This window comes from Temnothorax nylanderi, unplaced genomic scaffold (assembly GCF_030848795.1).
Source record: "Temnothorax nylanderi isolate EJ_2023f unplaced genomic scaffold, tnyl_v1.0 TNYL_tig0001_pilon, whole genome shotgun sequence".
In the NCBI taxonomy this organism is placed as follows: domain Eukaryota; kingdom Metazoa; phylum Arthropoda; class Insecta; order Hymenoptera; family Formicidae; genus Temnothorax; species Temnothorax nylanderi.
The window spans coordinates 2848191-2873478 of record NW_027249063.1 but is presented as its reverse complement, the minus strand read 5'-3'; the positions used below and the strand labels follow the sequence as shown (position 1 = coordinate 2873478).

Below are 25288 nucleotides of genomic sequence, written 5' to 3'. Positions count from 1 at the left end.
AAATACCGGAAAGAAAAATATCCGAAGAAAGGAAAGAAGAAAGAATTGAAAGAATAATTGTAGAAAAGAAGGATGAAGCAGTGCAAACGGACGATGATATCGGTGAAAGTAGTTCTGATTCGGTCTACAGTTATAGTATGTACATCACCTATCTGTATTCTGCACCATATTTCTACTACAAACGCATGCTTTCAAATGCGCGTAATTTATTTCACGAATCACCAGTAAAAGTAATTATTGATACCTGTGCCAGCTTATCAAGAAGGCTCACGAGAGATCGAAATCGAGCGTCGGAGAACGCCGTTCAAAGACATCGAAGCGCAGAGAATAAGAGAAGATGTTACGATTCAAGTGAGGCTTTGCACAACTCTTATGAAAAAATTTTAATTTATTTTAAAGAACTAAGATGAAAGACTTTTCACAAAGATAATTTTAATGCAAATAAGTAACAAACTTTTTAAAGTGAATTTTACATATCACGATTTTTAGATCAAATATAAATAAATTGTCGACTTCTTAAGATGACTTAACCGAAACTCAAATTTAAATTATGTCAATAATAAGAAAAAAATTGGTTTCAACAACCGAAGTCAATAAGAACTGAGCAGTAAATGTCCGATTCAGATTTTCAATGAGCCATTGGTAAAGGACATTACTTCGAGCAGTGAGGATCCGACGTCCTGCTTCATGCTGAGAGCTCGTAGGAGACTTCGTACCAGGTTGAAAAGGAAATCCTGCGCTTCCCCGCGCAAGGACGATTCCAGCTCGTCTACGTCGATAGCCGACACCGAATCCTGCTCTACGGAGGAGCTAGATGAGGAAGAGGTAATTCACATTGAGATGGACGACGGCTCAAAGGAATTACTCTTAAAGGACGGCACTGCCAAAGCAAGAAAACGAAGTAGTCACATAGGAAGAATCCTTGCTGCACTCACGAAAATATCCTGGCTCGGCAAGAGAACGGTACGCGGTAAAATAACTTCCTCGCTATCTCGCTAGCGTATTCCTTCCACTTTATTTTTAATCAGTAATTTCTGCGTCGATCGTTTACGGTGAATTTTCGTTTCCTTTCAGACGACCGATAGCGACGGCGAATGGCGAACGAGAAAACCGTCTCTCCTGGATAGAATAGCACGGATGCTTTCTGGAAATCAATCTACCTCGCCTGTACGAATGTATCGACGAATTCGAGTTACGAAAAAGGACGCGAAGCGTAAGGGCTCTTCCTCCGTTTCCTCGTCTGCCTCCGACGAAGAAAACGAACGGCGCGCGCTCTTAAAGGCGCACGAACGGCAAGTAGATTGTTTGCAAATCATCTCAGATCATGACGATTCCGGGGATAATATTTACAGCAGAAATTATGACTCACATCGTGCACGACGCGGGACGATCTGTCGCCAACCGGATTCTCACATAGGAGCTGACGATGCAAAACTGAGACATCCTCACGAGAAGAGATTTGCAACGAAAGAATTACCAAGGTATAGCAAAACTGTAGCAGTCTAAGATAAATATTATTACACAATAAATGTGAAAGCTTTAATATATACAATACGTAGATATTTTTCAATATAGTACTAATGTCATACACAATGTAATTCGTAGATATCTGCAGCCGATTTCTAAGGATACGGCGTATTTTGAAGTAGACGAGATTAAAGATTCTCAATCGAAGCGGAGATGCATTCGTTCGACAGACCGCATTAATATTTTATCAGATACCAGAATATCCAACATCGACAATCAGAAGAGAGATAAATGGAACGTCACTAGTGACAACTACGCTCAAGTATACTTATCGTTTTTATTTCAATGACAACCTTAATTCTCTGGGACCAGTATCGAAAAAGATATTAATATTTAAAAATATTGTGAAATTTTAAAAAATTGAAATTATATTTTTATCGTCTGATAAAAACGGATGTAAATATTTGAATAAATTTGCTCCATGATTTTTTTATATGTCATTTAATATTTTTTTTACTGAAATAGTTACCCTCATTCCTATAATTTGATATTTACTTTTATATTAATATTAATTAGATTTCTTGCTCGTGCACGTCGCAAATATCCTGCGATGTTAAAGATAGCAGAAGCCAATCGAATATGAGTGCCATTACAGAACAAAGTAGTGAAACATCTAAAACGAACGAAATGTCAGAAACAGATAAGGAATGGCTGGCTACTGATTGGGAAAGATCAGATCAAGGTAGTATCTTTTGCTTTAGAATTTTACGAAGAAAGGGACAGAATATTCAATCAAGTAGCATACTTGTCTGATTTTCAGAAAAGAAAACAGAAGAAATTGTCACCATGGAAGAAACATCGATAGACAGTGAAACAGACAAGACAAGAGTTCCAAAGAAAGCTCTAGTCGAAAATGATCGAAGGAAATCATTAGCGAAAAATAGCAGAGCATTTGTGGAGTCAAATAATACTGTAGAAGAAAAAAGTGTAAGAAAATACTTTACCAAAAAGGAACAAGTTGAAGAATTAGCCAGAGAGAAAAAAGCTAGAGAAAAAGTAATGGCGTCGACTTCGGTAGCAAATGATAAAGCTCGATTGTACGATACGCTAGCTAGTTCAGAGTTGTACGGCGTCACGTGCCAAGTAAAAAGACGTGAAAAACCTGCCGTGGAAAAATTAACGAAGCAATCGGGAACGGCGGAAATACGTGTTGACGATAGAAAGGCGGCGGAATTTGAGGAAGGTATTGAAATGGTACCAAAAAATGTGCAGGTTTTTGCGCATAAAAATAGAAAACCTGCGGCAGTATCCGAAAAAAATATTCAAATGAATCTGCGAAAATTTGAAAAATACAAAAGGCACGATAAGATGTCGCGTATTGGCAGAGCAGCTGGCTTGGAAAAGGAAAGGAAGAAAAAGGAAAGAAAACAGGAAAAGTGGATCGACAAATATAAACATCGTAACCAGAGGTAATATAAAAAGATAAAATATAATAAGAGAAAAGATTTTTAAAATTAGTTAATCTGCTTAATCTATTACAAAAATATAATTCTATAATGTTATTATATATAAGGGAATCTGATGGTAGTTTACCACGAAGAAAACAAAAGTCTTGCAATAAGGCAACACTGATTAAAGAAAAGCTTTATAACAGAAAACGGGAACATATTTACAGTCGTGATGCGCTTACTCATAGACATCCCAGGTAACACACAGATGTTGTATTTTACATGTAGTTTTTAACATCGATGACTTGATAGTACACAGCATGCAGAAGCCTGTGCGAGTCGCGCAGAATGGCATCCTGACGACGTTCGAAGACAGACAAGAGTCGCTCCTGCATTAAGATCAGTGGCTGAATTAAACAAAAATCGTCAAACTCAATGTAACCTTCGTGACCAAGAAGAGACTCAAAGTAGGAGAGATGATATGAAGTACGAACTGAAGTCTACAAACAAACCAAAAGTCTGGTCTTGTCAAGTTCAGTCGCAATTTAAGGCACCTGAGCAAATAGTTTACTTTCAAGATTATTGGGATCAAGAAAAAGTTTCGAGGTCATGTAATGAGTACGTTTATATGTGAATCTTATTACAAAGAAAATAGAGATATTTACACAACTAAAATTTCAAGTTACATTCTATGTGTTTGTTACAGCTTATAAAAATAAGATACTACAGACAAAATGAGATTTAAGAATATTACAAGTTTTAGAATTAAAAAAAATTAGTTTTTTTGTAATAATTATAGATCATTGGAAAAGAAACCGCAGCAAATAAAAAGAAGATACAACGTTAATGTGCGCGAAACCAGATTGGAGGTACCTATGTTGAAACAATATCTACCTGCATATCAAACGCCAGGTTTAATAGAAGAGCTAAAGGAACACGATAGAATGAGATTAATTCAGGAACGAGAAGCTAGAAGATGGACGGCTTTGAGCGCTCTTCGAAGCACGAGGGATTCTTCCTCGAGTACCAAATCGAGGGATCAGGCATGCGGTACCTCTGTAATGTGCGATGCTCAGGAAGCCGTCAGCAGAGTAACTTCAGTAAGAAAAATTATTTTGACTTTCATATTATCTGAAAAATCAAAATTCTTAAACCCTATCGTACTCAGTAATACGCTAATATAACTTAATTAATTTTTCTTCTAATTGAATCTTAATATATTTGTTGCCATGCGATTGTTGGCAACGGAAAGTATTTTTAATATGATTACATACCAATGTGTGGTTACTGTAAGAATGAAAGGTTAAAGATATAGAGTATCTCTCCGTTTCGATATGATATATTCCAAGGTCTCCACGAGGCTGACAGAGGGGAATACCCTTCCGTATCAAGAAACGCAAACCTTCAAAGACGTGGTGCGTGAGTTTCGGGAGAAAGTGATAGCGGCTGAGAGACCTCTAATATCTTTATCTCGGAGCGCAGACAAATGTAAAGATCTGAAACAATTGTTCCCTCCCAAAAATGAGGACCGTGGTGGGTTTACGATGACGCCGAAGTTTGAGAAAGTTGTTAACAGGTTTAAGGTAAATGAAACTTTATTCGCGAGAAATTCAGCCGGGATTAGACCGGTTAAAGTGGATTTGCGCGCGTAAATTGCAGTTAAGTATGAAATATTCAGTCGTACATTGGCTTCCACTATGAAAGCTCAAACAATTTGAAATTAATTTACGCTCTTCGGCCATTTAGTGCATAAATGCTTTATGTTTGAATATTATGTAATTAGTGTTGTAATTAATGTTTGTATGTAGCCAATATGTGATAAACACAAGAGAGAAGAACAGTGTACTACAATATATGAAGCAACGCAAAGATTTCAAAGCGAATCGTTTAGCGAAATGTCATCGATTTGCAGTTACTCTTGTGAACATCGTCAATTTGATGTTTCGACTTCGGCCGATGAAACAGATAACAATGTTGATATCTCGTAAATGTGTTATGTAATAAAATATAAAATAAAGAAATTTTGCAATCGGGTTACTGGTATTATCTAAATATAAAAGTTGTTTGTGAAATTATCTGAATAACTAAAACTCTACTTTGTAATTCAGTTTTAAATATTAAAATTCGACAGACTTTATATTTAAAAAAAGACAGTCTAATTAAGTAAACTTGGCATTTTGGAATATTATCAAATTAAAAAATAATTACTGACTGCTGACGATATCGCTTGCCAAATGTCTGTTGCGAGTTATATTATGGAGCAATGTGTTAAATATTTTTCAGAACTGATACAAAAAAATCGCGCTATTTGCATTCGCGTATTACATGCGAGTGCAATAATTTATACGTGAATAACCGAATAACACGCAGCTGCGCTGAAGTATCCGTCTGAAAACAAGTGCAGCGACTACCAGAAAAGCAAACAACAGATTTCTTATCGGTGGTGCTAAATACCACTACAGCTAAACGATTAATTAATACACTCAATAGACACGAGTTATTGTACGAGAATCATCAGAATCCATCTACTAACGCGGAACCCTTAAAGACGACCGTATATATATTTTTCACAGGCAAATTGAGAACGCTCGTAAATCACGAAGGATTTCGAAAGTCGTGACCATCGGAAATGCGATCAACAAGCTACGTGAATAATGTATCGGTCGATTTCCTGTGAGTATGTACACACTATCGAAACAAAAAAAGGATGACGGCAAGGTAGAAATCGAAGTCCTTATTAGGAACAAGTTCGATAACTTTCTTTTTTCTTCAAACTGCATTTCTGATTATTGCCAGATTTACAAACATTTCCAATAATTAAAAATGCGTTTTGAGAGATATAACAGATATACTCTTCGTTAATCTCTGAACTATGTAGAATATTATTTTTATAAAATAATTAAATTATGAGATTCCGGAATATAGTGAAAAATTCCATATCGAAAATCGAATAACTCGGATAAGGTTGATATACGCCAAAGGTTGATATATAGTCAAAGGTTGATATACGCTATAAAAATGAAAAGCGCAGTAAATGTTTCTTTTGTCATTGCAAGATAATACTGTCGAGTGTCGTTCAATGTCAGTATGACGTGACACTTAACCGAGTAGCTCAAATTTTCAAGTATGAATGATTGTAGCTTAATGACAAAGAATGTAAGCATTTCTAAAAGTGAAAGAAATAAAAATAAGAACGGTGCGTTATATATTTATACAATAACAAGGCTGAAGGAAACATGCGTCATGAGAAACGATAATGGGGCTAAGAAGCTTATACAGGCAGAAACGATTAGGGTTAAAAATCGAAGCGAGCGGAAAAGCAGTAGATTCTTAGCCGACAGAGGATTTAAAGACTCAAGAGATAGAGCACGGTATTTCCCGCACAAAAGATACTTTTGCGCAGTGCAAATGTAGCTTACCCTTTTCACGACGTAAAGACCATCGGTTTTTCACGTCGGGGGGATCGATACGTCGGTTTTCGCCGATCAGCCGAAAGCAGGTAGGAGAGAAGCTTTGAAAGCTTTAGCGTGGCCGAAGAGAAAGGAGAAGATATCATGAGAGAACAGGAGGTGGAAAATAAGGCAGAAAATGATAAGAGGATGCCGGAGGCAAATTGCGCGTGCACTTTGGAAACGTGCGGAAAAGAAAGGATCAAGCGAGAGACTTACGTGGATATATCAGCGAGAAAGAAGTTACTCGCGCGCGACGAAAATATCAGTCCAACAAGGCTGAGTGAGATGATCAACAAAGAAATAAACGATTCCATCAAACGGATCAACAATTCTATTAAAGATGCTGTGCAAACTCTTGTAAAGTGTTCAATGGTATCTACGATGCAAGTATCCACAACGTACCTTTAGAATTTTTCTCTAGATATTTTATATCTTTCATATAAAAATAAAATTAAATGATAGTAGATCAAACGATAAAGTCGACAAAAGTTTTCCGTCTTTTGTAACTTGTTTTTTTTTGTGAAAAAATTAATTAATAAGACAAGAATAAAAATTTCTTTGAAATAGGAAGAGAAAAAGCCGATTTTATCGCATTTAGAAGAACCCAAAGAAATATCCAATGTGTGTCAATCTCCTGTGCTGGAAGAACATTGTAAAAAATTGCCCAGCGTTTGTATTAATCGACAAACTACAAGTCACGCTTCACGGCGATGTAATAATTTATCCAAACATGACATTTCATATCCGTGTACAAAAATGTACAAGAGTGCAATACCGTTACCTGTAAAAAATAAAGTTAGCGGTGAAAGAAAGAGTAAAAAGCATTCGAAATCAGCGAATAACCCGAACACCGATAATCGCAGAATGACCGGAAATGTTAATATTTATATTTGCTCGGAGACTAATGATAAAAACCAGGTCAGTTTGTCAAATAATCTTTTGCATCAAATATAATAATTGAAGATTAAAGTATTCAGATTATACAAAATATGTTAAAGAATTGATTTTTACATAAAAATACATTCATTATGTTTATTATTATTAATAAACCTTATTATAAAGAATTTAAAAGTGTTAATTAATAAACCAATATAAACAATAACAGTTTCATGAACAAAGTAAAAGCTCAAAAGTATTAGTCAAATTTTAATAATAAAATCAATTATTTTGTAATTATATTTACAATTATTATATTATAATTATTTTAGTGATATATAATAAATTATGTACAAATACTTATTAATCCATAATAATTATTCTAATTTATTATAATAATTACAATAGATTATTAATAAATATTATAATAATTACCTATCTAATAATTAATTGTAACTGATCATGTGTGTGGACGAGAAGGGCAGGATAAAATCGAGATCTCAACTGCACATGGATACAAGTTCCAATACAGTTACCGAAAAATCCAATTCGAGAAGCACTAGCGCTAGCACAACGTCATCGTGCAAGCTAATAAACAGTATAAAAGAGAGACGGAAGAAATTGCTAATTCAGCAATCACCTAATTTTATTCATGAGAAGAGCAGCGATAACACCGTCGACGATAACGAAATATCACCACGACACGGAAAAACCAGGAAGGAGTCGAGCGAAGCGGGCGGCAAAGAGGAAGCAGATGCCAAAGTCGACGCAGGAAACGTTTGGTGCAAGGACATGACCTCATCGACCAAAGACGGTTCCTATTACAAAGATACGAACGGCATAGATCTCCAACAGGATTCGTCATACTCTACAGTTCCGTGTTCAAGTTTCAGCACGTGTGACAATACCAGACGCCCACAATCTTGGACCACTATATATCCTTCAGAAGCGAGAACAAGGCTGGACGACAGTAATGTCTTCCTGTCGAGAGCGATTTGTACCAATGTGGAACGAAGGGATAATCGCAAAAATAACGATCGCGATAGTGCTCGCGGAGACGATAGCGAATACACTGTATGCCGTGCGGTCGATGACAGCAGGTGGTTACCGAAACCGATCTACGCGGATTGCACTGCGTACGGCGAAGATTCTAAAGGATGTTTCAGAGACAATTGTAAATATCGAAATAAAATACTCCAGGAGTCGATGGTAAATCGAAGCAATATCCCGAAGAGGCAGATGGGATATAAGCTTTTGCAACAATCTCTCGCAAGTTGCCAAAGAGAGCAAGTGGCACGAAAGTGGTCCACGTGTAGTTGTATCGCGGAGGAGGAGGAAGATTGTTGCAAGGACGTTGACAGAGTCGAGAAGGAGCTTCCTGAAAACATATGTAATGTCGTAGAGTGTCTAGAAAAAATATCCGTTTGCCAAACACCTTCTAAAAAATTAGCCGAAAGTGCAACTATATGCGAGACATCATTTAGTGCTCCACGTTTCGAGAACACGCGAACTTGTAAGAATTTGGCGAAACATTCGAAAGACATATGCGGAACAAAGTTTGAAAATTCAGAAGAACCTTCAAAGAGAACAAGAGTTTGTAACGATATCGTTACTGAAGAGCCTTCGGAAGATATCACAGTTTGTAAGACGGTGTTTTCCGAACCGAATGGACTTGCGGAAGAAGTAATAGTTTACAGGACGGCGTTTCCTGACTCCAAAGACACCCTAAAGGAAACAATTTGTAAGGAGATTCCCGATTCGAACTTTGCCAACCAAGTCGATGTTAACAGATTATCCTTAAACGATGCAAAGGATAAACTTACGGAACAGAATATAAATAGCTCGAACTTAAATGGTCCGAGAGAGAATGCTGGAAATACAAGAACGGTAAAACTAAATAATGAGCCTGACAACGATGCTCTTAATAATTTTGTAAGACCACAGTTTGCTAATGTAGAGCAACGGGAACAAATAAAAGAGACTTTGAATGATCAATCGAAAAATTTACATCAAATTCCCGTTGAATCGATTAAAGATTTTAAACCATTGTCAAAAAATGTTCATTCTACAACATTACGTGCGCAAAACGATTATGATCGTTCGAATCTTGTCTCGAATTCCACTGTAAAGAAAACATCGAAGACTCTTGTTAATCAGCAAAGAATGCGATCACTTAATCGATCAATGAGGAATTACTCTCAACGATCGAATAATCTTACGCAAAATTTAACGTCAAATAAAAATGATCAACTGGAAGAAGAAACGCAAGAAAACTCGAAAGAAAAAGAAGAGAGCCAAGATATTTCAAAAGAAATGGGAACCACTGAGCACAAACAGAAAGAGCCACTTTTACATCGATCGTTTAAAAAATTAATTGACGTAATTAGACGTGGCAGGACGCTCGTTACAGATAGAATAGAAGCGGGAAAAATAGAAGCGAGAAAAATAATCACTGATGGTAAAAAAGACGATGAAAAAGTAGAAATTATTTTTGAAACCGAAAATAAAACTGGTGATATAAAAGATCAGCAAGAGATTATTGAAAAAGTGGTTATACCAATGAAATCACTACAAACAGAGATTGCAAACAAAGGTAAATTATTAATAAATTACAATTGATCATAATTAATAAATTATAATTAACTCAACTTACACTTAATTACAAAACTTTCAATATTGTTTTCGTAAATCTTCTGCAACATCTTATACTAAGCAACATTACTTAAATTAAAATATAAGTACCACATAATAATATAATACAGTATCTTAATGTATAATATGAATAAAAATTATTGTTAAGCACTATTAATTTAATGCGGTATTGCGCATTTAATTTAAAAATAATAATTTTACCTGTAGAAATAATTAGAAATATTTTTGTGAGATCAAAACCGATTGTACCAATAACTAATTTTACAATTTTTGACACAGGGAAAAAGATAGATATTCAAAGAACGGATCAAGCAATGCCTAAATTACTGCGTATCATCGCGGCGAAGAGATCACATGTTCTATCAGCTACAATGGCAACTGATTCTAAAGTCCAAGAGCCTGAAATAGTATCTGTTCCTGCTGAAATAATCACAATTAATCATGTCGACCAAGAGGAAAAAGAAGAAGAAAGAATTCCAGAAGAAAAGGTAATTTCACAGGAACATACTCCTGCAGAGATCACGGAAGAAATAAAAGCGGATGACTCAATCGCGCTTGAGATGAGTGTTGCTACAATTGAAACAAGTGTTGAAGACGCTCCAAAAGATGTTGCTGATGAGGATAGAGACCTTCCCAAAGATATTCGAGATGAAACAACAATGATTTATGTTACTTGCCCGCAAAAGAAACCAGAAGAAGAGTCACAAAAGCCTATTCTTTGTAAATGCGGTCTACCTTCCGACCCGAGTGCTCGTTCGTGTTCAATTGTCAAGTGTATGAAAGACCATGTGCCCTGCCCGCAGAAGAAATCGGAAAAGGAGCCACAAAAATCCACGCTTTGTAAACGCGAATTAGCTTTCAGTTTGAATAATTACTCATGTTCCATTGTCAAATGCACAAAGTGCAATAACATTATCGAAGATGGTCCCTGCAAAGATAATAGATTCGAACGGAAGAAAATTTATTGCACGCGTTGCCGTTTGTCGACGATGCAATGCACCTGCGCACCACATCTGAAACGTTGCTTGAAGATCGATAAACAGAAATTTCGTGATGTATCACCTTTAAAGGTGATCAATTCGCGTATCTGCACGAGTTGTTGCAATGAGCGGGAAGAACACAAGTGTAGAAAAACGACGATCTTTTGCCATTCTCACGAAGAATGCAAATGCAGGTGGTGTGTAACGCGTGGAAATTGTTCAAGAATTAATAATAAATGCAAGTAAGATACAATAATATAAGATTTTCTATACGGTATTATATAATTTTAGAAGAATACATTTATGAAATACAAATTAGCAAATATTTATTAATTAAGTATTTCGATATATTTTTTAATTATAATTCCGAAGTAAAAATAATCCTTCAATATAGATTTGTAAATCTCTTGGTCATGATTTCCCGAAACATTCTCGATAGGTGTGGATCACAAGCGAGCTGCATTAACTGCGGCAAACAGAGAAATCAATGTTGTTGTGCTACATTCGCTTTGGTAAGGTGCCACAAGATCAAGGAAGGCCGCAACCGCAAGAGGACAATGATTTGCCTGTACTGTGATAATCCTCAAGACAAATGCACATGCAGAGCACCGATCGGGAAGTGTTCGTATTGCGGGTTGCCGTCAGATGTTTGCAACTGTCCAGACGACGAGGGTCACGCTCGTGATTACGAACAGATTGCCAGAAGACCGGATGAGAATCAAACGATTCGCGTCACCAGCTGGAAGCCAAAAAGGGAAATCAGGCGGTATTTTGCGAGGGACTCCGAGGACTTTCGGTCGTATTCCACCGAAGAATGTCAATGTTACGAAAAGCCGAAGCGACAACGTCCCGAGGAGTTACCTTATCAACGGCTAAACATTTTCTCGGAAGTGATGAACGAACTGCAGCAGAAGATGAGCGAATCCGTATGCTGCGCACGATGCTGGAGGAATCCTTGCTGTTGTAGATCGCCGGTCAATCAAGATAAGAGAAAGGAAGAAGGAAAAATCGAGAATCGTGTCAAGTATATAAAAGAACCTTTTACTATTTACTTGAACGAAGATTTTTTTTACTTGTTTAAATAAGGGTGCATCAGACAGATACTGAAAAGGAAATTTCTTGGCGCAAAGATTTAGCCGAAATAGAGCATATTTTTATTTATTTGTGTTGTTTAGTCAATTTTCACTTATTATTGAAAAATTCTTTGTTAATAGATCGAAAGTAGCAAATAATTCCTGCTTGAAGCTTTTCTATAGTTATCCTACTATCAAATATTTGTGCTGGACTATCTTTGTATCGTTGTTTAGACGCGCTGAAATAGAAAGACCACCTGGAAACAAGTCACCGAATAATTGCCGATGTAAATCGAGAAACGAGCATAAAAGCACCGTTCAAAAGTCGATACCAATCCGACATTGTGGCTGCACTTGTAGACTAACACCGTGCAAATGTAGAAAAGACAGATTCAACCATAAGAGACCGCTGGCAAAGTGTTATTATTGCAAGAGTCTGCCTTGCACGTGAGTAGAACAGACATTTTTTATGCAATGTCGTCAATATCTTATATCGCGGTTCTATTTGAATGATGGAGATTTTTTGTAAATAACCGAATACTACTATTAACGACTTTGCGCTTTGCCTCATCGGGCCCAATGAGGCCCATACGCGCATTTCCTATTGTTGCTTGTTTATTACATTCTTTGCTGCAGCTGCATTACAGTGAAATAATCGAAGCCGCGCAGGTGCGATGATTCACTGAACGAAAGCAGACAAAAAGAATTTTACCAATCTGGGAAACAGATACAGAAAGGTAAGTGACGTTTAATTAGTAATATTAAAAATATTTAAATATTAATATTTCCACGCTCACAATATTAACAGATTAGATATCTCCCTATTTATATCTTTATTCATATCTTTCTTGACCTGATTTTTATGACGTTTCACCCCAAAAGAATAACATATCGTTAAGTAAATAATTCACACATGTCCGATTTTATAATTGAATATAGAACAGTAATAGAACAGGGTGATAAAATAGTACACGAATGCTGCGCGACTTTCCTAAAAAATATCTGCCTTGTCAGTTTCATGATTAACTTGAGAGAGAGAGAGAGAGAGAGAGAGAGAGAGAGAGAGAGAGAGAGAGAGAGGAGAGAGAGAGAGAGAGAGAATCTTGGATTACATCTCAAATAACTTCCGGCGTATGTGACAAATATTGTTTTCTGAACACTCTAAATGGTAAAAACATCTGTAGTACAAAAATAATTTTTACAGCTTAACCTAATTATATGCATATCTATATAATATTAATTATTTAATATTTAATATTTAAACGAATAAATCATATATTATTTACGACTCATATTAATTTTGCTAAAATGGATAGGATGTTTTTATAGTTTAAATTTCGTAATATATATCCTTGCATGATATAGATTGCTAACTAAAATTAGTAATATTTCTTCGGGTCATATAAGATAAGAATTCAGCTATATGTATCTTGTACACACGCTTGTATGTTGAAAAGCACATATATATAACTTCGAAATGCAAGAAAATAATTAATGCTATTTTAATGATTGTCACATTACGCGATTGATGAATATTAAAATTTGATTAATATGATGACGTATTTAGAATATTTGTCTGATATTTAATAACTTTACTCTCTGAACCATTCGATAAATTATATATTATATATTTATTTATTTATTTATTTATTTATTATATACGCTTCTCTTTATCGCCTCTCTCTCTCTCTCTCTCTTTCAAGACACATACGTTTATTTTTTAATTATAAATAATTAACAATTTTGTTGTTAACTTCGTTAACTTAAAATCGTTAATGCTATTATATACAATTTTTTATGAGCAACAGGAAAATACACGTAAATAAAGCTATGACTCTTTTATTATATATATAAAAGAGGATATACAGTTCTGGGCTATTTTTATACTTTCTAACATCTTTTATATATATAATAAAAGAGTCATAGCTTTATTTACGTGTATTTTCTTATTGCTCATAAAAAATTGTATATAATAGCATTAACGATTTTAAGTTAACAAAGTTAACAACAAAATTGTTAATTATTTATAATTAAAAAATACACGTATCTGCAAAAGACATTTTACAAACAACGTGATAAAAATTACCAAGCAGATTGGTAAATTTTGAAAAATTATTGAAATTTTCTAGATATATTTTAGTAAAATTAATCAAACATATTTTATATTTTAATGTATATAGATATTAATACTTTTTATTATGGTAGATATTAATTAGAATAGCTCGCATAAAATTCTTGGTGGATACATGTTGTCCCACAACTACCATGATTTCAGGGTAAATTCTATAAAGAGAAAATTCTCTCCGTGTATTATTTGGAAACGTTACGAGAGGATAACAATAACAACAGAAAGACGCAGCAATAAATCTTTGAACTTTAGGCACCTTTAAGTATCCTCTTTCAAGAATAGGACCGTAATAAATCTAGCTCGAATCTTTTCATTGACAAAAGCTGAAAAGTACCCTACAGAGCGGGAAGTTCACAAAACGTTGACGCCGCTCGGACGATCGGCTGGAGTAGGGGGCACCTTGTACTGCATATAAGATGCTGTATCCGCGTTGTACTAGACCGGTACCGGCTGTAGGCGAGCAAAGACAGCGAGGTAGTACGGATTTAGTACGTTCGCGCAGTTAGTGCCTGGCGTGTAGAGGCTGAAGACGTCCGTATAAATCTCTTGTTTTCCCTTCGCTTTCGAAGCCGCGCCATAATCTACGAGTCAGAGCCGCGACGAGTCAAAGCTCGCATTTTAACGTTCACGTGTTTCCGGTGCTTAAGGCTCCCCGCGGTGCGATCGCACGTCCCTCCACGGTGCTCGCGGGAAAGCAGAGAAAAACTTTTGCCGATTGAATAGAATCGCCGAAGTGTCGAGATACCGCGGTGGCTGAAAAATGGAGATTTGCAACCGAGAGAATCGACTGTACGACGTGCCGCGCGGAAAAGCGTCGCGCCTCGTTGAGAACGGGGAGAAACTCCGGTGGGAGAAAGTTTCCACCCTGCAGGAACTTATAAATGCGCTGCACGAAGCCTTCGAGACGGATCATGTGAATATCGATCACGTTCAGGACCTGATGATGAGCTACAAGAGCAATCCCATGGAGTGGAAGAAATTCGCCAAGTTCGACAGATACAGGTATCTGACATTTAATAATTTACATGCGAAACCTACGCAAAACACATTTCTTTTATATATTTTTTAATATATAAATTGATTCATGTCGTTTAGACGTAAAATGCAACAGATGTTATACTTATCACTATTATAAAAAATACCAAAAAAGATTGTATGTCATCTTAATTTTGTGTACGGTTGTTTCAAATAGGCATAAATTATTAATATACGTGAAAAAATACTTAAAAAATCTGTATAATAGTAATGGTAATATAATAGTACGGTAAATCACGAAAAATATTTTCGATTAATCAAAAAATCTCGGTGATTAATCGCGGGGACGGAAGGAATTAAAAATTTAATAATGCCCATTACATTATTTACATGTCCAAGAATAAAATTATGTATATTAGCACTTTCAAGGTCGCAATTGGTAAGCTTGATTCGCGATTTTACAGAATATATCTGATGTAATTGCACAACTTGTTAATGCGCAATGAGAATTGTGGCGTGCATACGGAAATGTTTTCATTAGCTATCAGCTAATTACGCATCGATAATTACGGTACTATTGCAAACATAATCAGCGCATAACGGTAACGGTCAATTAGGGACATTCCGGAGAAATGCGTCAATGGACGATGCGCGCTTGATAACTAAATGATGGAAACAAATATTTTCGCCGATCAACACATTTGGGGTGTGTAAATAGAGCGAATACAACGCAATGCGGAATTGTGAAATGAAATTAACATGACGGAGTTCAGAATGGGTTATCGACTGCCTGTTCTCCGTTCGTTCTCTCTCTCTCTGTTTCTGGTATCTCCGCGTAACATAAAAAACAATTTAGTAACCTTGTTCTGAAGTGACCCGTAACGTCACTTGCATTTGTGTTAAGAGTAGATGATCGCCATTTAATGATCATCAGACGGAAAAAATACGTCAGATATGTGCTAATGGAATCGTATCATCGATTCAATTTTTTCCCGATCTCCATCGATCTCATGACTGCCGTAAATAATAGATAACTTAGAACGCAACGAGGAATATATGTATTACATGTAATCTTGGGAAAAACCATCGTGTTTATAAAGAAATGCTGAGTGTGACTGATGTCAGGAAATGTCTGAGGAGACGGAAAGTTCCCAAGGCAAATGAGACATTTTGTATCAGATTAAAATTATTTATAATTAACTAACTAATAATCTCGTTAGCTATCTCATAAAGTTAAGGATACGCGGAGATAAATTTCGAATCAGAAGGGAAATTTTCTCGTGTCCCGCAGCTTTATTTACCAGGATGCGTATTACACACATGTATAACGATAACTAGATTAGCTTATTTATTACGCGCGATCTGGACGTATCTCCATATTCGTCTTCATATTCGTCCGATAACAGAGGCAGAAAGAGAGAGAATGTTCTAGAATTATTAGGCACCACCGACAATGTTATCTCCATGAACATGTTACAACGAACTGGACGATGCAACTCATATTTTCATATTCAGAGCGGAGATAACGTTTTACTTAGCGCAGAGATCGTTGTTGCGTGCAATTTTCAGACGTTTTAGACATTCGAGAAACATCTTCGCTAATGAAACTCGAGAATTTTTATGTTTTTTGCTCAGAAGAGAAGTTTCTCAACTTTTTACTGTTTTTTCTTTCATCATGCTATGTGTATTATGTTATCGCATATTATCGCAAACAGGTAATTTAACGCGTTGCTAATGTTGATAATGTTGCACATCATTGATAATTAGCAACGATAACATAATATAGGTACATCTCGGCAGCTCTTGATTAGATGAGGGACCGTAAATAGGAACGAAAATGAGTTTACGAGTTCGTGAGATAACGAGCGCCTTGGACGCAGGTGGAATTACTGTGTGCAGTAGCCGGGGATCCACGTGACTCGGGAAAGTACTGAAACTACGGTGCACGTTTACCGGTTTTGCTGTCAACACAAAGTAGAACGTAATGCCGCGTGGCAGGCAAATATTCCTTCCACCGAGATCGTTCTTACGAAAGGCCGCTAGAAAGATAAACACTTTCGGCGTCATACTTCAACGGGTTATCATATTGTTCAAAGCTTTCAGCGATCTTACGTAGGCGAACGTGCAATTTGTAGATTATGGAAGTTGTTGACGATACAGCAAACCATATCAACGAAGTAATTCTAAAATTAGTGATTTGAGAGAAGAAAAATGTCAACACGAAGTAGAACGCAATGCCGCGCGTGGCAGGACTGGCAAATATTCCTTCTACCGAGATCGTTCTTATGAAAGGCCGTTAGAAAGGTAAACACTTTTTCGGCGTTGTACTTCAACAGATTATCATATTGTTCAACGCTTTTAGCGATCCTACGTTAGGCAAATGTGCAATTTATGGTTCACGAAAATTGTTGACGATACAGCAAACCATGTCAACAAAGTAATTTGTGATTTGTGAGAGAACAAAAACCCGTCTCTGTAAAGACGAAAAGTATGACGATCTTTTACAAGCGGAAATTTTTTTTATTTTCGAAACAGAGCATAACAAAATTGTTTTAGTGCGCTTCGGATTTTTTTTTCAACGTTTTTATTCATATATTGCGATGAAGAACACTTGTACCAGCGAGCGTGTTAAATATTCGTTTAGTATATCACAAATCAATACTCAGATATATTTAAATGGAGGGATTTGGAGATATTTTGATACGTTGCATGAGAGAATGTTCTTTAAATAAGACTGAGAGACATTGATGAAATTATAAATAGTAAATATTAATATTGGATAAAATGAAAATAACGGAATTCTCTCTCTCAATTATTTTGAAAATTAGATTTTTCTTAAGCAGATATAAAATATTGCTATTTAAAGATGTTATTTAACATCAGGAATTAGAGCAGCGATAAACACCCAGAGGCGATCGACCGGTGAATAGTCAGTTGGTTATGTGTACTTTCCACGCATATATTCCCCTTCCCCGTGTTTGCGTTCTGCGCAATCCAGAGAACATTGGTATCTGTACATCGCATGACAACTCATGAAAAAAAAAAAAAAAAAACGAACGAAACGCATGCCGTGCGAAACATCGAAACTTTCAAATTATATTCGCTCTGATGGAGTCAGCAACCTTGCATTCGCTGCTGGAATCGCAGATCACCGCACCGGTTCGTAAATTGTGCACTCTATGTATGTTAAAGCATGAATAATGGTCTTCCTTCTGAGATGATAAGTCCATTGTTAATAAAATATATGTTACGAAAAGTGTTGATAATTATTTAGTAACCCTATAATAACCCTAATGTGCGGAATAATCTAAATTTAAATGGTTGGCCTTTTTGAGAAAATAAATTTTCTTAATTTTCTTCGACTAGAAAGTTTAAATCGTAAGGCTCCTGATCCCTGCTGATGCTGTCCTTATTTAATGACGTCATAAGCGAGAAATGACACGTTGAAAATTCTTGCATAGTATTTCCAAATCAGGCGCATAAGCCTGTGTGGTTTATTAACTGTCAGGGGGAATAGATAAAACTCGGAGTATTTTTGAAGTGTGCTGAAGTGATCTGAAGTGTTATTTTGTGCAAATATCTTTTTATTTGGAAATACTATGCAAGAATTTTCAACGTGTCCATTTCTCGCTTCTGACGTCATTAAATAAGGACAACATCAGCAGGGACCACGAGCCTTAATATCGGTGTTTTAAAATAATCAAAACTATATTGAGCATAATTTCTTTAAGTTTTAGTAGCATTTTAACTAAAATATTTTTTGACAGTTTATGAAATTAGCATAAAAAAAGCAACTTTTCTTTCTGTTTTACGTGAATTAATAATAAATCAATTGATTGCAAGCGATTTTGTTGAAATTTATAGTAACCGGTTAACTAGACTAGTTTTCGATTCCGAGCTGCAATATTCGTGCTAATTTCAGAAGCTGATTTCATAATAAGTTTTCTCATGCTAAATCCACCAGATTCGAATTAACAATTTAACCGGTAAATATGTATATCTAATTGTCAATTAAGATGGATCGATAGCTATAAATTTGCTATCGAGTCGAGCGTTTGTATATATCTGAATATCTGATAAAATCTGTATGCGTAATAATTGTTTAATGTGTGTGCGCATTTAAAATGTGCACAAAACTTGTGCTGAGATTTTCGAAAGGTCGGAGGAATTAAAAAATTCTGACCGGTCGGATACCGGTCGATTTTTTAAGGAAAAACGTTAGGTTGTAACACATGACGCTTTGTGCGCAGATATACGAGGAACCTAGTTGACGAAGGAAACGGCAGGTTCAATCTCATGGTGTTGTGCTGGGGGGAAGGTCACGGGTCAGCCATACACGATCATGCCAACGCGCACTGTGTGATGAAAGTCCTTCAAGGGAAACTGTGCGAGGTACGAAAATTACTACCTATGATAATTATTGAGAGCTATTTCACAGACCGCGTCTTATACATACGCGATATAAAATCAATATATATCAAAGTACGTTGCTTCTTAGACGAGGTACGCGTGGCCCGCGGGATCCGAGACGGAAAATGGTTTGGAGGAGCTCAAGGAACTCGAGAGGAACACGCTTGATACGAACGAGATCTGTTACATTAATGGTATGACTTTTAATTAAGCCGCAGATGATAAGTTTCACATATTCAATACGCGATAAATGAGCAGCTTCCTCGAAACTTGGGAACTTGTCGTACAGTTAGGTACATTAATTCAATGGGTGATAGAATTCTGACTTATTGGCCGCTGGGTCTTTAATAATTATTAAAGTAAATTAATAAAAAAATCAGAATTCTATGACCCGAATCGAATTAATGCGCCTTACTGTACGTGATTTGTTTTGCTGCATGGATATCAAGTCTGATCGCACTTTTGCAAACGCAAAATAATCGCGAAATGAAATTTCGTGCGCAAATCTTTTAATTTAATTACCATTCAAGATTCGCTGGGTTTGCATCGCGTTGAAAATCCAAGTGCGATGAATCCTGCGGTCTCCCTGCATCTGTACTCTCCGCCGTTCTCGTCGTGCTCAGTTTTCAACAAGCAGACCGGGCAAAAGTCTACCTGTAAGGTCACATTCTGGTCCAAGTACGGAGAAAGAAGGAACCGGGTGAGAAACTGCTTGCATATCTCAAAAGTTTTATCTTACCGCGCGATTCTCGATCCACCTTTTTGGAAGACTGTATCAAAGAATCTTGGGCCGCGCCTCAAAGTTGCATTTACGACGCTGGAAATCATTACAAAGATTTAAATTCGGTTTACGGAAAGTCCCACGTAATGGAATCTTCGTCTTTTTCTACGGAAACATTTTAGATGTTAGTTTATATCAAACTGGCGGAACGTCTCTATTCGTATTTTCACACAACTTTTGCAATTCAATATGAAAAGCCTACGATCAGAATGGAGCGAAAATTTAACAATTTATATACAATTTAAATAAATAGATAATTTAGCTAAAGATTTTCGATATTAATAAGAACATTAAAATTAACATGTAATAAAGAAAAAAGTAAGCTTTGTGAGTTAAACGCTGTTAGCCAAGCGTGAATTAACATTATTTAACATTTAATTAACAATTCAACTTAACAATTATAAACAATTTGTCATTCTCATGTTCTCTGGACTGGTTTTGATGAATTGACTTTACTTCTCCTCGTTGGTAGACACAACTTTTATTTTTGTTTCAATCATTGCAGATTATAAACATTAAAATTTTACTAGTATTTTCTCGTGAAGATTACATTGTCTTTATCCATTTAATCTTGTGGTGCTCACCTAATGCTCGTCGGAGAGCGTGAGATTATTTAATTTACTGGTTTCGCTAAAGATAGTTCAAAGTAGAGCCGAAACGCACGATTTAACTTTGTGTTGAATTATTATTGAATGTTAAGTAACTTAAATGTTAATTCACGCATAGCTAATTGCGTTTGACTTTCAAAACACATTTTTTTTCTTACTACCTATAATTTTATTCCTTATTACTGAACATTTTATGTAAATTTCTTATTTATACTTAATTTATAATTAAGTATAAATTTATAGGAAATTCAAGACGCCAGATCTCCCGAGGATAACTAGTCTGAGCAAGAGCGTGGAAACACCACAAGCGACACGCCAATTAAGTTTCGGCGATATTCTAATCGGGTGCGGAAAACGATTTGCATTATCTTGGATTGGACCTGGTTGCTCAATTTGCATAAATTAAGACAGTCTCCAACAATTGTGCTATTAATATTGTCCAATTTTCGTCCTGTAATCGTTTTTTAAGTACTTAAATCTATTTGTAAGGACCTGTAGATATTCATAAGTAAGAATAACTATGTATATGCATTTTTCGCGTGATGCTTATTTTTTTTGTAAAAATAAGTTAAATTGCTAATCAAATATAAATAAAGAATATGAAAGAATATGATGTGAAAGAAGGGAAGATTTTTTAAATAAATGCACGCATGGCTCTTGTCTGTCACTGAAATACTGATAAACATTCGGATTTTCTCTCTCAATAATAATAACGAGTTCAATCTCGTTTATAAGCCGGCTTAAGTTATTACAAATAATACATGAGAATCCGCGAGGTCTACGGCTGACTCATTAAAATATCACGTCGGCGGACAGTGTCTGCTAGAATTGATTTGGCCGACGGCCGACGGTCGCGCCGGTCGCGGTCGATTTTCACCCAGGCGTTTTCGCCGACGGGATGCCAAAATTTCCTCGAAAAAATCGCGCCGCAGCGTCGGGGATCGATACGGCGCGCCGAGAGCCGAGATTCGCGACAATTAGCGAGGTTAGGCCGAACGATTAACAATAGAATAAAAGCGGGATCGATGAAAAGCGACGAATATAACCGCGCCGTGTCCGCAAGCGCGTGTAACGCGCGTCATGGCCTCCCGGACGCACGTGCAGCGCATCAGGATGTTGTACAAGACGATTTTGAGGTTACATCGCGGCCTGCCGGCCGAGGTCCGGCCCCTGGGCGACGGTTACGTCCGCGACGAGTTCCGGAGGCATAAAAACTGCGTGGAGAGCGAGGCGATCGTCTTCCTCCACGAGTGGACCGTAAGTAACCTAGACTAACTAGAGGCGCGCCGACCGTCGTGCGAGCGCGCGACGCGAGGTTATGTTTGCGCGAGCGAGGCCCCGACGGTGACGGTGACGTTGCGATTGGCGATTTCCCTTCTCCGTAGAATTACGCGGTGTCCCTCGCTGAGCAGCTCGGGCTGAGGGGCCCGCATACGGGACGGCCGCTCGGGGGATACCTGAAGGAGGAGGACCTCGTGAAGCTGCGGGACGAACAGGTGTGCCAGCTGTACGAGCTGATGATCGCGGCGACGGGGAAGCCGGACGGCAAGCAAGGGAAAACGTAGCCTACGTGCCACGTGCCCGGAACTCCATCCGGAGTCCGGAGATCCTCGGCGCGATTGGGATTGGGAATTGTGTTTATTGTGTCGTGAAATGCAAATAAACTCGATTTCCCCCACCGACCCAAATCGACCCGACGATCACACTGTAGAGAACTTATTAAGTGCGAAAGGCGAACGGAGAAGTGTAGTCTGTGTAGGACGATAAATATATAATAGTAATAAAGTTAAGAAAATAATTAGGAAAAATGATAAGCAAAGCTGCAGTGTTGCAGTGATATTGGTTTGTTACTCAATAACGATAGATAAGAGTGACAGAGTGGCTGGTATAACTCGCGATAATATGGCATATATAATAGTGTCTAACGATAAGTATAAACGGTAATAAAATTAAGAAAATAAAATTAGGAAATGCCATATACAAACACAATATAAACGTAATAAAAAGATCGTTTAAACAAGACAACATTGAGGTTCTTCCTTTGGTTCTTCCGTCGCTAAATGGGCCGAGTCGCGATTAAAACTGAATTTTATTATCGTGGCGTGATGTAATTTATCGTGACGACGTTCGCGGTCTAATTCGATAACGATATTCGGCAGTAGATTTTCTCATTAGATTTTCGCCAGTGGATCCGCAGTGATTCGACCTCGCGTGCGGCAGAAATCACGAGAGGATGAAGGCTTGGCAGGACGCAGCGAGTTTGATATTAGCAGCACGCCACGGGCAGACGTACAGTCGCGCGGCGTCTCCTGCAGTCGTAAGTACATATAAATTACACGCAAACTGTATGCGTTTTAGTACGCCTGACGAAGACTCGATCGGCATTTTCTCGCTCTACCTCGCGACTCCATCTCCGTGACGTATAGAACGAGAAAGAACTTGACTACCCGACTTGATGACACAGCACTAACGACAACGCACTTTTTTCAAGCCTTTTCTCTACGATCGTATCGATTTGTAAGGCGCGACGTGTACACGCGGCTCGTTTAATTAACGTCTATCGACATATCTGTCGAGAGGCGTTCATCGCGGGATTAGACGAGGCTACAGGCGACATATGATTTCCAGCACAATTACCAGCTGCTATGTCTGAAGCGTCATCAGAAGTCGAGCTTCATGCCGGGATTGTACGTCTTCCCGGGCGGCACGGTGGACCCAGCTGACGCCAATCTGAAATGGCGCGAGTACTTCGCTACCTTCGGCCTGGACAACGATAGGCTCGTGTCTCTGGTGCCGAGGTCCCCGTCGCGACCGCAGATCTTTCGTCCGAGGGAGAACGAGCTGCTCAGAGAGGTCTCGCTGCGAATCACGGCGATTCGCGAGACCTTCGAGGAGTGCGGAATCCTGATCTGCAGACGCAACCAAGACGGCGGTGCTCCCGCCGGCTGGGCCGAGCACGTGTCAAGTAAGTAAATCGAGGGAAATCGTGGGAAATCAGTTTGTCGCGAATATTAACATTCGTCGGGTAATCTTTCAGTTCCCGAGGACGAGCTGCGAACGTGGCGGACCAAGGTCCACAACGACGCGACCGAATTCTTCAATCTCTGCCGGAAACTGGAGTGCCATCCGGATTTATGGGCGCTGCACGAATGGAGGAATTGGTTGACACCCACGACCGTGTACGACAAACGGTACGACACCGCCTTCTACTTGACTTGCATGCCGTACGTGCCGCACGCCGAATACGAAGCCGTGGAAATGGAGGATCTGAAAGTGAGATATTTGAACAATAGGTCGCGATAGTGCGCACCTCCCGTGAGAACTAATTCACTGGAAATCGAATTTAGTGGGACACTCCGGAAAGGCTTTGCTCAACGGGCATCACGTTTCCACCGCCGCAACAGTGCGAGATCGCCAGGTTGACCAAGATTAAAAATATCGACGATCTCCTGGATATCGCCGTGGAACGCAATAGAGAAGGCATGCAGTTGTATTTGCCGGTACGTAAGTTAAATACTATTCTATTAATATATAATATATAAATCACGAATAATCGCAAGAACGTATATTATCTCGTTGTCGCAATAAATATATTTTCAGGTGCGCATGCACATGAAGGATGGCATTGTGCACGTCTTACCTGGAGACACGATGTACCCAAAGGAAGTTAGCTTGCTGGAGAAACAGTTGATCGACAAGTCGGAGATCACCATGGACGAATTTGCGAGGATAACCTCGGTAAAGAATAGAATGGAATTTCTTGACACGAGATTCAACATAATTTTCACTGACAATGGTGAAGATAATAGCGTGGTGTTCCCGGTACCTGGAAAAATTTCGAAGATAGCGCTCGGAAATGATGAACCTAGAAATAAGCTCTAGCGTGAATAATGGAAAGCGTTTGAGACAACAAAAGTCGCTGTAATGGAATGTTTTTGTATATTAAATAACGCGACTCGATAAGGAATTGTTAAGAAGGGTAATTACATGTATAAATCATCTCTGTTATATTTTCGTAATACATAATTATATACATTTGTATCTGCGTAATAAATTGTTAACAATAAACACGAACGTGTTGCCATCAAAGTTTTCACTAAACGCGCATGAACCCATTAAACCATGTAACACAAGGTGCGTAACGCATTTCAAAGATGGTGGCTGAAAATTTGTAAATAAGCCCACAAATTCTTTACAGCACTCGCGACTTTTACGCTACTTTTCGCGATACTTCATTAAAGACAATACCAGTTGATTCGGAAGGTTTGATAAATCGCACGGGTCTCGGAAGCTGCGCAGTGCGCGCAGAACGCTCGCGTTCCGTCGGAGAGATCTCGTGTGAACGGGGCTTGAGGTGTCGCGACTGTCGCGCGCCGACGGCGGCAGCGCCGCCCCGGAGCAGCGCGGCGAGAATCGGCACTGGCTCTCCTCTCTCTCT

General features: G+C 37.9%; 5 protein-coding genes across 7 annotated transcripts; all 5 read left to right on the top strand.

The window, feature by feature from the left end:
* The first annotated feature begins 72 nt into the window (after positions 1–72).
* LOC139783608 (uncharacterized) lies at positions 73–1516 on the top strand. The gene is made up of 4 exons (XM_071723020.1): positions 73–139; positions 254–351; positions 625–963; positions 1075–1516. The coding sequence occupies exons 1-4, from the start codon at positions 73–75 to the stop codon at positions 1504–1506; spliced, it is 936 nt and encodes a 311-aa protein (XP_071579121.1). The 3' UTR covers positions 1507–1516.
* A 47-nt stretch (positions 1517–1563) lies between these two features.
* On the top strand, positions 1564–4952 carry LOC139769346 (uncharacterized). The gene is made up of 8 exons (XM_071700710.1): positions 1564–1789; positions 2044–2209; positions 2288–2936; positions 3041–3172; positions 3228–3533; positions 3715–4015; positions 4265–4498; positions 4724–4952. Exons 2-8 carry the CDS (start codon positions 2107–2109, stop codon positions 4901–4903), a joined length of 1905 nt encoding a protein of 634 aa, XP_071556811.1. The 5' UTR covers positions 1564–1789; positions 2044–2106; the 3' UTR covers positions 4904–4952.
* Positions 4953–14508: 9556 nt separating this feature from the next.
* On the top strand, positions 14509–21458 carry LOC139777657 (cysteine dioxygenase type 1). Of its 2 annotated transcripts, none has more exons than XM_071715325.1 (5): positions 14509–15078; positions 19302–19443; positions 19550–19655; positions 19992–20161; positions 21094–21458. In XM_071715325.1, the coding sequence occupies exons 1-5, from the start codon at positions 14837–14839 to the stop codon at positions 21127–21129; spliced, it is 696 nt and encodes a 231-aa protein (XP_071571426.1). In that variant the 5' UTR covers positions 14509–14836; the 3' UTR covers positions 21130–21458. The 2 variants fall into 2 exon arrangements, with proteins under 2 accessions (XP_071571426.1, XP_071571345.1); XM_071715244.1 differs by having other exon boundaries at positions 21081–21458.
* Positions 21459–21717: 259 nt separating this feature from the next.
* On the top strand, positions 21718–22875 carry Sdhaf3 (Succinate dehydrogenase assembly factor 3). The gene is made up of 2 exons (XM_071715427.1): positions 21718–22107; positions 22236–22875. Exons 1-2 carry the CDS (start codon positions 21931–21933, stop codon positions 22413–22415), a joined length of 357 nt encoding a protein of 118 aa, XP_071571528.1. The 5' UTR covers positions 21718–21930; the 3' UTR covers positions 22416–22875.
* LOC139777545 (acyl-coenzyme A diphosphatase NUDT19) lies at positions 22244–24924 on the top strand. Of its 2 annotated transcripts, none has more exons than XM_071715083.1 (6): positions 22244–22346; positions 23026–23167; positions 23479–23815; positions 23888–24123; positions 24198–24350; positions 24451–24924. In XM_071715083.1, exons 2-6 carry the CDS (start codon positions 23084–23086, stop codon positions 24730–24732), a joined length of 1092 nt encoding a protein of 363 aa, XP_071571184.1. In that variant the 5' UTR covers positions 22244–22346; positions 23026–23083; the 3' UTR covers positions 24733–24924. The 2 variants fall into 2 exon arrangements, with proteins under 2 accessions (XP_071571184.1, XP_071571268.1); XM_071715167.1 differs by lacking the exon at positions 22244–22346 and adding an exon at positions 22442–22605.
* The last annotated feature ends 364 nt before the right edge of the window (positions 24925–25288 follow it).